Source organism: Falco punctatus, assembly GCF_963210335.1.
Source record: "Falco punctatus genome assembly, chromosome: Z".
Taxonomy (NCBI): Eukaryota; Metazoa; Chordata; class Aves; order Falconiformes; family Falconidae; genus Falco; species Falco punctatus.
The window spans coordinates 11,620,222-11,634,671 of NC_137586.1; the positions used below are offsets into that span (position 1 = coordinate 11,620,222).

At 57.0% G+C, this 14,450-nt stretch overlaps 1 protein-coding gene across 4 annotated transcripts in view; it reads left to right on the top strand.

Moving 5' to 3' along the window:
- LOC308056295 (receptor-type tyrosine-protein phosphatase alpha-like) overlaps window positions 1–14,450 on the top strand; it is a 33,324-nt gene that overhangs the window by 11,657 nt on the left and 7,217 nt on the right. The window contains exons 2-17 of one of the 4 annotated variants that reach the window (XM_080371428.1): window positions 1,608–1,790; window positions 3,143–3,385; window positions 5,348–5,590; window positions 7,667–7,957; window positions 8,316–8,413; window positions 8,898–9,090; window positions 9,318–9,429; window positions 9,559–9,805; window positions 10,089–10,128; window positions 10,678–10,783; window positions 10,964–11,031; window positions 11,320–11,462; window positions 11,603–11,690; window positions 12,939–13,009; window positions 13,426–13,462; window positions 14,224–14,321. In XM_080371428.1, the coding sequence (XP_080227554.1) occupies window positions 1,608–1,790; window positions 3,143–3,385; window positions 5,348–5,590; window positions 7,667–7,957; window positions 8,316–8,413; window positions 8,898–9,090; window positions 9,318–9,429; window positions 9,559–9,805; window positions 10,089–10,128; window positions 10,678–10,783; window positions 10,964–11,031; window positions 11,320–11,462; window positions 11,603–11,690; window positions 12,939–13,009; window positions 13,426–13,462; window positions 14,224–14,321 (2,261 nt within the window). The remainder of the gene's footprint in view (window positions 1–1,607; window positions 1,791–3,142; window positions 3,386–5,347; window positions 5,591–7,666; window positions 7,958–8,315; window positions 8,414–8,897; window positions 9,091–9,317; window positions 9,430–9,558; window positions 9,806–10,088; window positions 10,129–10,677; window positions 10,784–10,963; window positions 11,032–11,319; window positions 11,463–11,602; window positions 11,691–12,938; window positions 13,010–13,425; window positions 13,463–14,223; window positions 14,322–14,450) is intronic. The other 3 variants (XM_080371430.1, XM_080371429.1, XM_080371431.1) reach the window with 3 other exon arrangements.

Genomic DNA, 14,450 nt, shown 5'->3' on the forward strand with positions numbered 1-14,450 from the left:
CAAACCTGTTTTCAAGCAATGATTGTTCACGTTTCTGCTGTGACTGAAGCTGGAAGGATCCCCATCAACAAATAAACTTTGTACAGGCACGATTTTAAAGCCCTGAAATGCAAAACAAAACACTAAAAGTGCCTTCACAAGTAGCTCTCACCTGCCTGAAATAATCGCTTCTCCATTTGCCAATCTGGTGGTATTTTATTCCATTTATTTGGCAGGGGCTTTATTCTGGCTGGGGTGATGCAGCTGTTGTGGTCTGTTGGCCTGCTGCATGAGGAGCGCAGGGCAATCAGGGATTCATGCTGAGTCCTCATGTCATTTGGGCGTGCTGGGAAGCAGAGCAAGTTCACTGTGCCTGGCCTGGCTGCACCCCAGAAACTCGGGACAAAATTTGGGTAGTTACAGTATAATTTGTTGGTTGAAAAGGGCTCGCAGAGAGGTACATTCCTTATTACATGAAAACTGGTAACTGGTCAGAAGGTAGAGACCAGGTTAGTGCCATGCAGAGAGGAAGCAGCACTCCTGTCTAGCAACTAACGGAAAGTGAAAATTTACTTCCATCAGCTGCCCAATCTATGTGGTGAAAAATGCAACTAAACATACAGCTGGTTAAATATGTACCTGCAGTTCCTGTCAAGTCTTTTCTGCCTACCCAGATGTGGGGGTGTTGCCCCTCCTGAGTGAGAATGGAAGAATATGAGACAGGAGGTACCCAGCCCTTGGAGTGAGGGGCTATTTTGGGCAAGAGATAGAGAGGAAAAAAGAAGTGTAACTGACAGAGCTAAAGCAAATTGGCAACTTGAGCAGGCTTTTCGCTGCAAATAAGCACGAACATGGGTGTGAGCAGGTAGTGCCCAGCAGGATGGCAGGAATGCAGGTGAGCAATAAGATAAGGGGAGTGTGGTGATGCTGGTGTTCTAGTGTAAGGGATTGCAGCCTCATGAGTGCTGCCTGCCAGCAAGCAGACAGTTGTAGAGAGATGTGCAGCTGAAGAGGGCTGTGTCATCCTATTTTAGGGGAGGCCACCTCCTACCCTGATACCTTCTCATGCCCCTGGTTTGTGCTGGGTGAGCAAATCTAGGGGACATGTCTACCAAGGCACAACAAAGCAGTCCCGTTTTGGGTGAAGTGCAGAGAAAAGGCTGGGTGCATGGGGTGGGGTGTGAGCTTCGTGGCCAGTGCTGTGAATTTACATGTGGAGGTCTGAGGACAGGCTGCTGGCAGCTGCCTGGTGGGCCAGAGGTGGGAGGGTGAGCAATGCCAGCATCCACCCTCTGGCTCTGGCTCTCCCCCAGCTCCTGTCTCTGGGGGACAGAGCGAGGGGAGAGCGGCAGCCGCCGCGCTGCTGGATCCCTCTGGCCGGGACCCCTCCACAGCACCTGTGTGGGCAGGAGGGCCAGCGGGTAACCCGCCTGCTCCGCACCTGAGGGTGCAAGGAGTATTAATGCCCCTGGGGTCCAGGGCCGCATCCTGGGAGGTGCTCATCTCTGCCGGCCCTCTGAAGGGAGGGGGACCAGCAGCCCTCTGTACGGGGCCTCCTCCTCCCCCCCCGAGGACACTGCTGGAGCCCAGCGGTGCTCAGGGCTCTCCCTCACGGCCTTTGCACACAGGAAGGTGTGAAGTCCCCTCCGACTGGGACCCCAGGCTGCAGTTCACCCCGGAGCAGAGCAGCTACGCCTTGAACGATTCGGTGCAGCTGAGCTGTGCTGGGGAGTATGTGCCATCGGTCCCCCACATCAGATGCGTTTCCAGAGGGATGCAGACCTTGTGGAACGGGACTGCTACCTGCAAGGGTAAGCATAGCCCCCCATCACCCTGGCCCGGGGTCCTGCCCTGGGGGCAGACCCCCCGTGACATGGTCGTGCTCCAGCCTCACCTGGTGACAGGCCAGGAGCGGGAGATGCAGATGCTTTGGCTTTCTCCACTGTCCTGGCAGTGCCCAGGCATCTTCTATCTCAGTCCCTTGCTGCGGGCAGCTGCCGGGTCTGTGCTCCTGGGGAGGGGTTCCAAGGGGGAAGCCTTGCTGGCCAGTGTCTTCTGGCTCCAGATGGAGAGCTGCAGCTGCGAGGCAGGGAGGAGGAGGAGGAGCAGTTAGAGGGCTGCAGCTTGAGGCTTCGGCTCTTTGAGCTGCTCGAGAGTCCCGTGTTCCCCTGGGAAGCCTCTCTGAGGGTTGGGTGAGCTCTGGTGGGGGAGGCTGTCACTGCTGCACTGTTCAGCTGGACACGAGGGGGGCCAAGAGAACAGGGTGTCAAGCACCCCGTGCGTAGCTGGAACCCAGGGAAGGCTTGGGAGTCCTGGAGATAGGGGTGATGACAAGCCCTGTGCCCCTGGACAGTGCCTGCACACACGGTGCTCCCAGAGGCGCTCCCTCGGCTCTGTGTCAGGGTGAGTGGTCAGAGTCATGGGGAGGAGAGAGTTTGTCCCAAGCCTCCTCTTGTCACCTCCCCAAAATACCCCTCACCCAATCTTACCTCTGATGGACACATGCCAACGGCCTGTTTGGTGGGACCCAAGACCCCAGATGGCACCAGTGCTTGGGCATGACAAAAAGAATGAGGAAGTGACTCTGAGCTGCAGCGGTGGTTTCCAGCCACCCTTCACCCACGTCCAACGTGCAGGGGAGCTCAGCCACTGAACTACTCTGCATCTCTAAATGGAGATGCGTGGCTCAGGAGGAAAAGCAGTGATGCCGGGGTCCCCATTCAGGGAAACATAGTGTACATGGGTAAGCAGGGTGTCAGGTGGTGCCTCCTATGGAGCTTCTGTGGTCAAATCCCACCCCATTCATCCACCTCTGAGCACTGACCATCACCACTCTGGACAGGGATGCGCTTCTGATGCCTGATCAGGGCCACTCAGATCTCCCTGTTTCTGATACCTGGGACCTTTCCTCAACTGAATTCTGGCACATCCTCATCCACCACCTTCCTGGGCAGGCCCCAGCCCTGGCTGACCCTCACTCACAAGGAGAGCTCCATCCTAACAAGCCCCACTGAGGGGTCACATCCTGTCAGATGGGTGCGTCACCTTCCCTCTCCCTTCAGGGACCAGAGGAATTGCTGGGGATTGCTGATACCCCACCACCTACCCCTGACCCTCCTCAAAACATCCTGACCCAACTAACACCCACTTTCACCTCTTCCAGAAATGTGCCAAAGGCCCAGGTTTGACCGAAGACTCCAACTGGCACCAGACCAGGAGAATTACCAAAAGGAGGAAGAAGTGATGCTGAGCTGTCCTGAGGGTTTCCAGCCGTCCTTCACCAAAATCAAATGTTTGAGCAAAGTCCAGGTCACGAGTTATAGGAGACCTGTATACAGACACCCATGGTTTGGAAGGGACATCAGAGGTGACTGGATCCCCATTCAGTCCGGTGTGGAGTGCATCGGTAAGGGTGGCATCAGGAGCACATTGGTCATCTACTAGGACAGGATACTGCGAATGTGTCTGGGTGAGAGTCAGCATGGGAATGTCATGATTTTCCCTTGAGGCCAGTGCTGTTTGGTTTGATGACTCTGAAAGCAGGTCCTGCAAGGCCAGGATTAAATGTGTCCCATTGTGCTCTCCCATGGCACCAAACGATGACCACAGTCACACACCTCAAAGGGTGCAATGAGAGTGGTGATGCAGCCCAGCTGGGGACACACTGTCCTCCACTTCCGTTACCCCCACCATGTCCTGATGATTGAATGAATGGAGGCAAGTTGTCTTACTTGGAGAATTGCCCCAAAAGATCACATCCAGCTTCTGGGAGCACCATGACCCCAGACTCCTCCTGCTCCCCTTCCAGAGAGCTGGAGTGACCAGTTTAACTCTCTCTTTCTCTCCCACCCCACTGGTGAGGAACAGGGCTGTCTGACCGCAGCACCCTTGCAAGGCTGGGAGGGGAAGGGAAGGGAGTGACCCTCTCACAATGTTTCCTTCACAGAGGTCTTCCAGGTTGTCCCTGGAACCTTGGAGATTTCAAGCACCAGCATCAAACTGAACTGGACCTGCAGGCTCCCTGACACCTGCCAGCACATGCGGGTGTGGGTGCACTGGGGGTGCTGTGGGAAAGACAGGATTGGGCTGGATGGTTGGGGGTGGCTCATGCCCTGCACCGAGCCAGTTTGCCAGTCATTCCCTGGAGGTTGCAGGCATGAATCAGGTATGAATTCATGCATTGTGAATCAGGGGAATGGTCTTCAGGGAGCAGGATGACAGCTGTCTGTGCACGTCCTGTCCCCAGGTGTGCCCAAGGAACACTGTGCCTGCTGAGAGCAGAGCAAAAGGGAAATTGCTGGCTGGATGGGCCTGGGCGTGGGCAGCAGCTGGGTGCCTGTGCGTGGGGTAGGTCACAGCTGTGTGACAGTGAGACACAGCTTCTGGGTACTCAGCTGGACATCTCTTGCCTTCTGCAGTCGGGGTTTTTTGAGAGCAAAGCCTGATGCTAAGTGGCTTGTTCACCAGCATGTCTGTACTTCTTCACGGCTGTTCAGAAGATGGTCTGAATCTTGTGAGATCCTTTCTCTGCCCCTTTGGGAGAAATAAGATTGTGTTTTAAGCACTTTGATGCCTCTCAGAGTACCTTGTAGAGGCTGGAATTGGGAAGTGCTCCTTCCCAGGTACCAGCATCCTTGCCCGTAGGAACCACTGCCATAAAGCCTCCCCCCACATCACTCAGCAAACTGCTGGGACAGGCTGTGGCTGCTCAGCCCAGAGGATGGTGAATGTGGTGAGGAAGGGGTGTGGAGGAGGAGCAGGGCTTGTGCCAGGGAAAAAGGGCAGGAGCTGTGGTAAAGCAGAGGGTGTGAATGGAGAAGGCATTGCTCATCTGCATGTCCCACTGCATGGTGGCGTGGGGCAGGAGGACAGTAGCTGAGGGACTGACTGAGCCAGCACAGGGACCCCAGAAGTGTAACAGGGACATCTCTGAACCCTGTGGTAGTGATGAAGCATGGCTGGAGAGACATCCGCCCCAGCAGGACTGATGGTGCCATGGCCCATCAAGGGCAACCTGAGCTGGGGTGGGTGACATGTCTGAATGAGTGGTCAGAGGGTGTCTTCTAGTGCAGGGGTGATTGTCCTGGGAAGCTCCCTCGTGTGGGCTATGGAGGAGGTAATATAGTGTCACTGGACACAAGGATGGATGGGGCAGATTCATGGATGAGTGATCATTGACGCTTCAGGTAGACAATGAGAGCCCCATTACAACAAGCCTTGCCTGTGGGTCACATCCTGGCAGATGGATGGCATCTTCCCTCTCCCTTCAGGGGCTGGAGGGATTGCTGGGGAATTCTCTTCCACCAGTCACCCATGCATCACCTCATCATCTCCCAGCCCAGCTAACACCCACCTTCACCTCTACCAGAAACGTGCCAAAGGCCCCGCTGGGACTCAAGACTCCGACTGGTACCAGACCAAGAGAATTACAGGAAGAACGAAGAAGTGATGCTGAGTTGCCCTGATGGTTTCCAGCCAGCCTTCACCCATGTCAAATGTGCGAGGGAAGTGCAGTCCATCAGTCACGGGAAACCTGTATACAGAGAGGTTTGGACTGGAAGGGACAGCAGAGGCAGATGGATCCGCATTCGATCCAGCGTGGAGTGCATTGGTAAGGGAGGCATCAGGAGCTCTCCTGACCACCCCACTCTGCCCTTCTTGAGCTGCCCTCCAGCTGTACCTGCACGGGAGGTTCCAGGCTGTCTGCCTGCCTGGGGAAATGGTATATGCTGCTAAAAGCGGTGTTGAGGCAGCCCCTGAGCCCACCCCGAGTCCAGCCTGTGGTTCACCAGTGGGTGGGATGTTCCTGCTGCAGGTGTGAGAGATAAGGGTTTTCTTGAGGGCTTCTGGCAAGATGGTACGCACAAGGGAGAGAGGCATGAGAGGTTCTCTCTCATGTGTGGTCTGTGTGGTATCACAGTTGGGTGAGGGGGATCAGAGGGCTCTGCTGCCTGTTTCCTCTCAGACTGCGCAGCTGTGAGTACCACAGCTTGCTCCCTGTGGGTTGGTACCCTTCAGGCTCTGAGTCGTGGTGGGTACAGGCTTGGCACCATCTTCTCACAGCGTGGGGCACTGAGGTCCCCTCCAAGGGAGAACAGGGCAACAATGAGCTGAGTAGGAAAACAGCTGAGGGGTCCCATAATTTTTGAAAACGATAGCCTTCTGCTGCTCTCCAGCTCAGCAAGTGCCCTGAGACCTGGGCCACAGCAAGAGGGCTTGGAACTGGTTCACTGCAGGAGGCTGTGAACGTGGATGGTGTGGAGAGGTCTGTGGGAGGGGGAGGGGATGCTTCTTCTGTGACTCCCCCTGGGGCCAGGTCCATGCCATAGCCCAAGATTTTAAGGTGTCCAGTCTGGTTCCCATGGGTGTTTTGCTGACTTCATGTGGCAGGTTCATAGAATGACAGAATCATTTAGGTTGGAAATTACTTTTGAGATCATCAGGTCCAACCAGTAACCCAGGACTGCCAGGTCCATCACTTAAACCTTGTCCCTAAGCACCGCATCTACATATTTTTTAAACATCTCCAGGGTTGGTGATTGCACCACCTCCCAGGCAGCCTGTCCCAGTGCTCCACCACCCTGTCAGTGACAACGTTTTTCCCGATACCCAACCTAAACCTCCCCGGCACAGACTGAGGCCGTCTCCTCTTGCCCTGTCACTTGTCACCTGGGAGAAGAGACCGACCCCCCTGCCTACACCCTCCTGTCAGGCAGCTGCAGGGAGCCACAAGGTGCCCCCGAGCCTCCTCCTCTCCAGGCTGACCCCCCCAGTTCCCCCAGCCGCTCCCCACCAGCCTTGTGCCCCAGCCCCGGCACCAGCCCCCTGCCCGTCTCTGGACACGCTGCAGCCCCTCTGCGTCCCCCTGGCAGTGAGGGGCCCAACCTGAACACAGGAGTCGAGGGGCGGCCTCGCCAGTGCCCAGTGCAGGGGGACAGCACTGCCCTGGCCCTGCTGGCCACGCTGTTCCCGGCACCAGCCAGGATGCTGCTGGCCTCCTTGGCCACCTGGGCACACGGGGGGCTCATGCCCAGCCGGCTGCCGACCAGCCCCCCCAGCCCCTTTTCTGACAGGTACTTTCCAGCGTTCCTAGGGCTTGAAATAGCCCTGCCTTCTTAGGTGCCACAAGGCACCAGGGTCAAATGTTGCTCCATCAGTCACTGTGTGAGCTTTGTGCATAGTATGAGCCCCTCATGGGTGCTCCAGTCCCTTGAGCTCCTGTACTCCTGGCCTTTCATGGGGGAAGCAGCTTGGGGCCCTTTTTCCCCTCATTCTCTTCCTGGGTATGCGGTGCATGAGGGCTATTCTGTACGGTGTCCTAGAGCACCATCTCTCACTGCACTTGTCAGGGAAAATGAACCTTTCTCCTGGGGTCTATGCAGAGCAGGAAAGGGCTAGGTCTTTCTAAGAGCTGCATCTATTGGACTGTAGAGATGCTGGGACCCACAGACCCCTCCGTTTTGATCCAGTGGGGAAAACTACCTTGAGCAACAGTAGTCCACACATTTACCCACATTCCTTTCTGTCCAGACTTCTGCTCGCCTTCCAGAGAGCTGGAGTGACCAGTTTAACTCTCTTTTTCTCTCCCACCCCACTGGTGAGGAGCAGGGCTGTCTGACCGCAGCACCCTTGCAAGGCTGGGAGGGGAAGGGAAGGGAGTGACCCTCTCACAATGTTTCCTTCACAGAGGTCTTCCAGGTTGTCCCTGGGACCTTGGAGATTTCAAGCACCAGCATCAAACTGAACTGGACCTGCAGGCTCCCTGACACCTGCCAGCACATGCGGGCCACCTGCCGTCTTGCAGGACCTTCCTCCCCTCCCTGTGAAGCTGAGGAAGTGGAGGGAGAGGAGATGCTACATGGCCAGGAGGGAACATTCATCTGCCCCCCTCTGCAGCCCTTCACTGACTACACTGTCACCATCTCAGTGCCCCGTGGCAGGACCCTGTACATAAACCACATCAAGACAAAGGAAACAGGTATGTGTCAATCTACACAAGATGTAAAGGTGCCCTTTGCCTGGCATCTCAGCTTGATCATCTGCTCCCCGCAGTGATGGTCCTGGAATCAGGGCTGCTTAGATCCCGTGGGGCTGTGGGGAAGGGGCTGTGCAGGGCCCTGGAGCACCGCCTTGTGCCTTTCTCCTCTCTCTCCCCCTCCTTACCACACCATTGCTCTTCCTGCTTCATCAACACATGCAGCCTTTGTGGGGGACAAACCCTGCATGCGGGGTCCCTTTGCAGCCTGTCCCCTGAGCCAGGAGCTGCCTGCACCCTGCTCTGGGCTCAGCCCTTCCTCACCAGCCCCGTGTGTGACCCCATCCTCCTGTGCTTCCAGTGCCGGACAAACCAAAGAAGCTGAGGCTGAGTCTGAACACGGGGTCTCTCAGGTGGAAGGCGCTGCCCCCCTGCAAAGGGGAGATCATCGGATACCAGGTACCAGGTGTGGTCTCCTTCACCTTGCCAGGCACCTCCTTGCCTGGAGCTCCATTCAGGCAGCCTGAGGAGAGTAAAGAAGGGAAAGCCATAATGACCTGTGAGATGAAAGTCAAGTTGAGGGCTCCTCTTGTGGGGGATATCACAACAGTGCCTGAGGTGTTGCAATACCATAGCGGTGACCTGGCCTTGGGCTCATGACACGTATATACACCTCTTCCAAAGAGCAGCCTCGCTCTTGCCCTCAGCTCTTCACAGAGGCTTGGTCCTTTGCTCACGGAGGCAGCCACTGTGCCATCTTGAGTGTTGGCTCCAGGTTCCTCCTCTCCTCCTCCTTGTCTGCTTTGCGGAGCCTTCCACGGCTGGGGCAGGCGCAGGGAAGGGGAGGCTGGCGCAGGGCTTTGCTCCGTCTCGGTGTGCTGTGGGCAGGTTCCCAGCGGGCAGGTCGGGGCTGCTGCCCTCCAGCTCTGTCCCCTGTCCCCAGCTGAACATCACGGCCAGGAGCACGCGGGACGGCGGCTTGCTGCAGATGGAGCGGCTGCGGCTGAGCCGCTCGGTCACCGAGCACCCGCTGCCTGGGCACGGCCTCGGCCACAGCTACACGGCGACGGTGCAGGGAGTCACGGCCATCGGAGCCGGGGCTGCGTCGCTGTGGGAGTTTCAGCCCGACGGCTTGGGTAAGGCCCGCTGTGTTCCAGAGCCTCGGGGTGGCCCTGGCGTGTGCCCCGGCTGAGGCGGCTCTCTGTCCCCAGCCCGGGGGGCTCCTGGCCGCTGCGGACGAGCGGGGGCACAGGGGAGCTGTGCTCCACGGCCAGCGCTGCCCGGGGCTGCCCTGCTGCTCGCACAGCCAGCCCCGCCGCGCTGTGCTGCCGGCTGCTGCTCATCCGCTGGGGCTTGCCTCCAGGCACGCCGCACCCTGCCGGCATCAGCTGCCGCAGCGTCCGTGACGTCTCCCCATCCCAAGGGACGGCCGTGCTTCCCCTCCAGCCCATCGCCCGTCCCCCCGCGGAGGTGAGGTGAGTGCAGCCTCCGACGGCTCTGCTCTCCGCGGCCCCCGCTTGGGCTTCCCCCCGCAGCCGCCTCTGCCCCGCTCTCCCCGTCAGACAGGGCATCGCCCCCGGCCCTCTCAGCGCGCTGCCTTGCAGGGAGCACCAGCTGATCGTGGCCGCCACGCACAATGGCACGCTGGTGGAAGGCGCCTGCTCGGGGGAGCCGCAGCCCCTCAACGCCAGCCGGCAGCCCGACACCTACGTGGCCGCCGTGCTCAACCTCACCGCCCCCACGGACTTCGTGCTGGGTGCCGGGACCCACGGGCAGGGTTACCGCAACGCTGCCCTCCGCCCGGGCTGGGACTACACGGCCCTTCTCCGCCTCATCCAGCGCTCACAGGAGGTACTCGTCACGGGGCGGGGGGCTGCCGCTCGCCAGGGATGCTGCCAGCCGGGGACGGGACCCTCGGCGCGGTCTGGGCTGGGTGCCGATGGCAAGCAGCGGTGCTGCCCAGGCTCCGGTCCCGGCCCCTGTGCTGAGAGCCCAGGCACCTTGACAGGACAGTGTCCCCGGGGTCCTCGGCCACTGCTGGGGCATTTGGTGGTCATGCGTGGGAGGCCTTTGTCCCCAGGGAGGGTGGTGGGGAAGCAGTGGCCTGAGCTCTCCCTTCCGTCTCCTCCCACAGGCAGAGAAGTTCACCTGCATCTGCTACAGCTTCTCTCTTGGTAAGTAAGTGGGCTCCTCGCTCCCTGTGCCCGAGAGTCTCTCCTGCACGTCCCCTTTTCCCAGCCTGGCCGCTTCCCATGGAGTGGTGCTGGCCGAGCCCAGGAGCAGTAGGGTCTTGTGGTCTTACTAGCATCTTCCTGGAAGTTCTCTGGGTCTTGAGGATATCTGTGATAGATGGGCTTTGGGCAACATCAGGCCTCTTGCACAGGTGTGGCACCAGTGGCCGCTGGACACTGTGTATCATCCCTGCCATTGTTATATATTCTGTCTTAATCCCAGTACTCCCCTGTTACAAGTACAATCCCAGAAATGCAAACACCTCACCAGGCTCTGGCTGTGCCTGGGGCAGTTAGGAAGACAGGGCCCACACTGGAGGGTATCACACCCAGGCAAGCACGCAGTCTTTCTCCACCAGCTTAGCTCTTCTCCAGTATAGAGCCTGTGGTGGGAGATGAGGTAAACTGCTTTTCATCCCATGCCCCTGTGGGATCTCCTGGTGCCTGGTTCAGGCTGTGTGGGAGCCTGAGTCTGGGCTGCACTGGTTGCAGGACAGGAGCCGACACCGCTGCTAGAGAGGATGCCTGTGTTGCTGGCAGTAGTGCTGGCCATTGTACTCCTGGCACTGGGGATTTTGCTGCTCTTCGTGCTCTTCAGGTCAGTATGTGCCTCACCTCTCCTGCCTTCTGTGAGCCATCCAGTGCCTTGCACTTCCAGAGAGTGTCCAAGTGAACCCTGAGATAAAGCAAGGTGGGAAGCAGGGCTGTTACATGGGCAACAGCCTCTCCTCTGTCACTATCTTCTTATGGTCTATGGGCCTGACTCACTGTTTTGCAGGCAAAAGTACAACGGTTCAAAAACCTCGGAGAGCAACAGCACTATCCCCCTGCGAAGATGTCAAGGAGGTGCAGTATAAGCAGAGGCCCTGATGCCTTGTCTGGACAGGCTGCCTGTTCAAAGCCCAGGCAGGGTGCTTACAGGCTCTGTAAGGTACTTACAAGAGCAAGGGGATCAGAGCTGGCTGGCATGGGGAAAGGGACACTCCCAGAAGAAACAGACCTGCATGGGGAGGGACAGTCTCGGGTTTGGTGGGGTCCTGATCACCACAACGCGAGCTCAGTCCCAGCTGCGGTTCTCCAGGCCCAGCCATCAGGCGCATGCTAAACTACTGTTCTCTTTCATGTTCTCTGTAGGTGTGTGCAAGCTGAACACACAGATTCCAGTGGAGGAACTGCTGGAGACTCTGAAGAGGTTTAAGAGGGCAGAAATAGAGGCAGAGCTGACAGAGGATGAATCACTCGACAGGCACGGTGCTGGGCGTCTGAGAGAGTATCAGGTCTGGTTTAGCTTTTCTTTCCCACCTAGCCACACTGTCCACCCAGCCCTCACCCCTTCCTTGGGTGTGTGATGGAGCTGGCCTTAGCCGGCCCCAGAGCATGTGCCAATGCAAAGCGGGCTTGCCTTCTTCCTCTGCAGCAACTGTCCTCCACTTTGTTGCACCCCTGTGATGCTGGGAAGGAGCTGTGTAACCAGAGCAAGAACCGCTACAAGAGCATCATCCCTTGTAAGAGAGCTCTCCTGGGGTTGGCACAGGCATTTGGAGGTGGTTGGGCAGTACAAGGTGCTGGGCTGTCACAGGTGCACCTCCTCATTTCCTCATCTCATCCTCTGTGGCCACTGAAACCCAAAGGCATTTTCCAAAATCATCATGTTGCCCCCCTGTTTTATATCCAGTTGGAGAATACTTGTTCTGCTCTTCAAGTCTCCCTGCAAACTTAATCATTCATCATTGTATTCCTGTTCCTGCTGTTAGTCACTGATGAGCACTGCTGTGTGCCTTCCAGAGGCAGATATTTGTGGGAAAGCAGAAGGAGTGACCCGATTGCTTTCAACACTTAAAGCTTCTCTGGGCCCCACATGGTGAATATCTGGCCATTGGCAAACTGCATGTGTGCTCACAGCCCAGAAAGCCAGCTGTATCCTGGGCTGCAGCAAAAGTAGTGTGGCCAGAAGGTCCAGGGAGGTGATATTCCCCCTCTACTCTGCTCTTGTGAGACCCCACCTGGAGTGCTGCGTTCAGCTCTGGGGCACTCAACGTTAAAAGGACATGGACCTGTTGGAGCGAGTCCAGAAAAGGGCCACAAAGATGATCAGAGGGATGGAACACCCCTCCTATGAAGACAGGCTGACAGAGTTGGGGTTGTTCAGCCTGGAGAAGAGAAAGCTCTGGGGAGACCCTATAGTGGCTTTCCAGTACCTGGGAAGGGGCCTGCAAGAAAGCTGGAGAGGGACTTTTTACAGGGGTGTGTAGTGATAAGACAAGGGGGAATGATTTTAAACTGAAAGAGGGTGGATTTAAATTAGATATTAGGAAGAAATCCTTTACTGTGAGGGTGGTGAGACAGTGGAACAGGTTGCCCAGAGCAGCTATGGATGCTCCATCCCTGGCAGTGTTCAAGGCCAGGCTGGACGGGGCTTTGAGCAACCTGGTCTGGTGGAAGGTGTCCCTGCCCATGGCAGAGGGTTGGAACTAGATGGTCTTTAAGGTCCCTTCCAACCCAAACCGTTCAATGTTTCTATGACTGTGATTAACAGTCTTCCCCAAAATCACATTGCATCTCCTGCTGTGCCATGTCATCTTTCATCTCGTAAGATGTTCTTTACCTCTGAACATGTCCTGGGTTCTGGAGTGCTGCTGAGGAGGGAGAGGACTGTGCTGGACTTTCTTAAATTACATTCCTATCCTCAAACAGTCACTTCATTGCTGCCTCAAAGAGACAGTTGACTGATTCCTGCCTTCCTTCTCTTTCAGATGATCACTGCCGTGTGGTGCTGCAGCCCTCTGACACAGGGAATGGCTACATCAATGCCAGCTATGTTGATGTAGGTAGCGAGGAATCGCTGTCCCCGAGCAGGGTAGGGGTGCCTGGGCAGGGTAGGATTGGTGTCTGGCTATGCTGGGTGAGGACAGTCCTGCTCACATGGCTGGCCCAATGGTCTGGCACTTTCTGCCCTCAAGTGTGCGCAGATCTTGGGATGTCACTTTCTTTTCATCCTCTCTGAGCTGCCCTGGGTTTGTGTGCAGTTCTCATCTCTAACAAAAAGGGACCTGTGTGAGGGGACAGGAGACAAGATGCAGCCCCTGGGTACCCTCTCTCCATGCTGGCCAGGAGTAATTGTGGGACATACTGTGTTGAGGGCCCTGGGCTCTGATGCCTGTGGGGATGGGGTCCTTTATTTCACTCCTCGTTAAATATTTCACCTGTCCGATCAGAGCTGTTTGAACCTCTCCCCCACAGAGCTACCGGAGTCCACGCTTCTTCATTGCAGCTCAAGGTGGGTGCTCCCAGCCCTCATACTCAGGAGATGCCAGTCGCTTCCCTGAGTACTTTGGGGAGTGGGGAAGTGGGACAGCAGCATAGGAGCTGTTAATGGCTCGGTCCAAGGCCCTGTATCCCCTGGGCCTGTCTTGGATGGTGACTACAGCTACTGCAGGGCATGGAAGGCCTAAGTGGCAATTTGGCAGTGGCCAGTTGGAGCTGATCCCTGCACTGCCCAGGCTGAGTACGTGGACCTTTCATGCACAAGCCTGATTTGTTCCCCTTGGTGGCTGGCGCAATGGGAACAAACCTGCAAATTCCTGACATGTCTGCACTCAGTAAACTCAGAGACAGGCTCGTTCCAATGGTGCAAAGCTGGGATGGGTTAGTCTGCTCTGCACAGCATGCAGTAAGGAGGTCTCAGAGTCTTTGCAGACCTGCAGAAATGCTCTTCAGGAAATAGGACACTAAGTGTGGGAGCAGCTCATGGGTCCTCTTGAGGATGTGGATGGGGGAGCCCCTGAAGCAGCAGTGAGTCCTTGACATATCCTGGGCTCACCTGCCCTCCCTCTTCCTTGTCCTAATTTCTAACATGGGTGATGAAGCCAAAGTGCACAGCAGTCCCTGCCAGGTTCTGCTGTGCCCAGGCTGTGCGGTGTCCCAGTTAGAGGGAAGCCCAGGGCTGCTCATAGCCTGGGAACACCCAGTTTGTGCCCAGAGGCCACCACACACCCACAGCCCAGGCACTGGCACAGGGCTCTCTTCTTCCTCCTCCAGGCCCCTTACCTGGGACAGTGGTGGATTTCTGGCAGATGGTCTGGCAGGAGAAGATCTCAGTCATTGTGATGTTGACAGGCTTAGTGGAGCAGAACAAGGTAGAGAAACCATCTCAGCCTGTGCTCAGCTTGGGTCTCTGCGGAGCCCAGGCTTCCTTGCCTGCTTTGCTTTGCTCGAGTGCAGCTGTCAGTGAAGGCAAAGAGCAGCTCCACACCACTGCTGGCTTG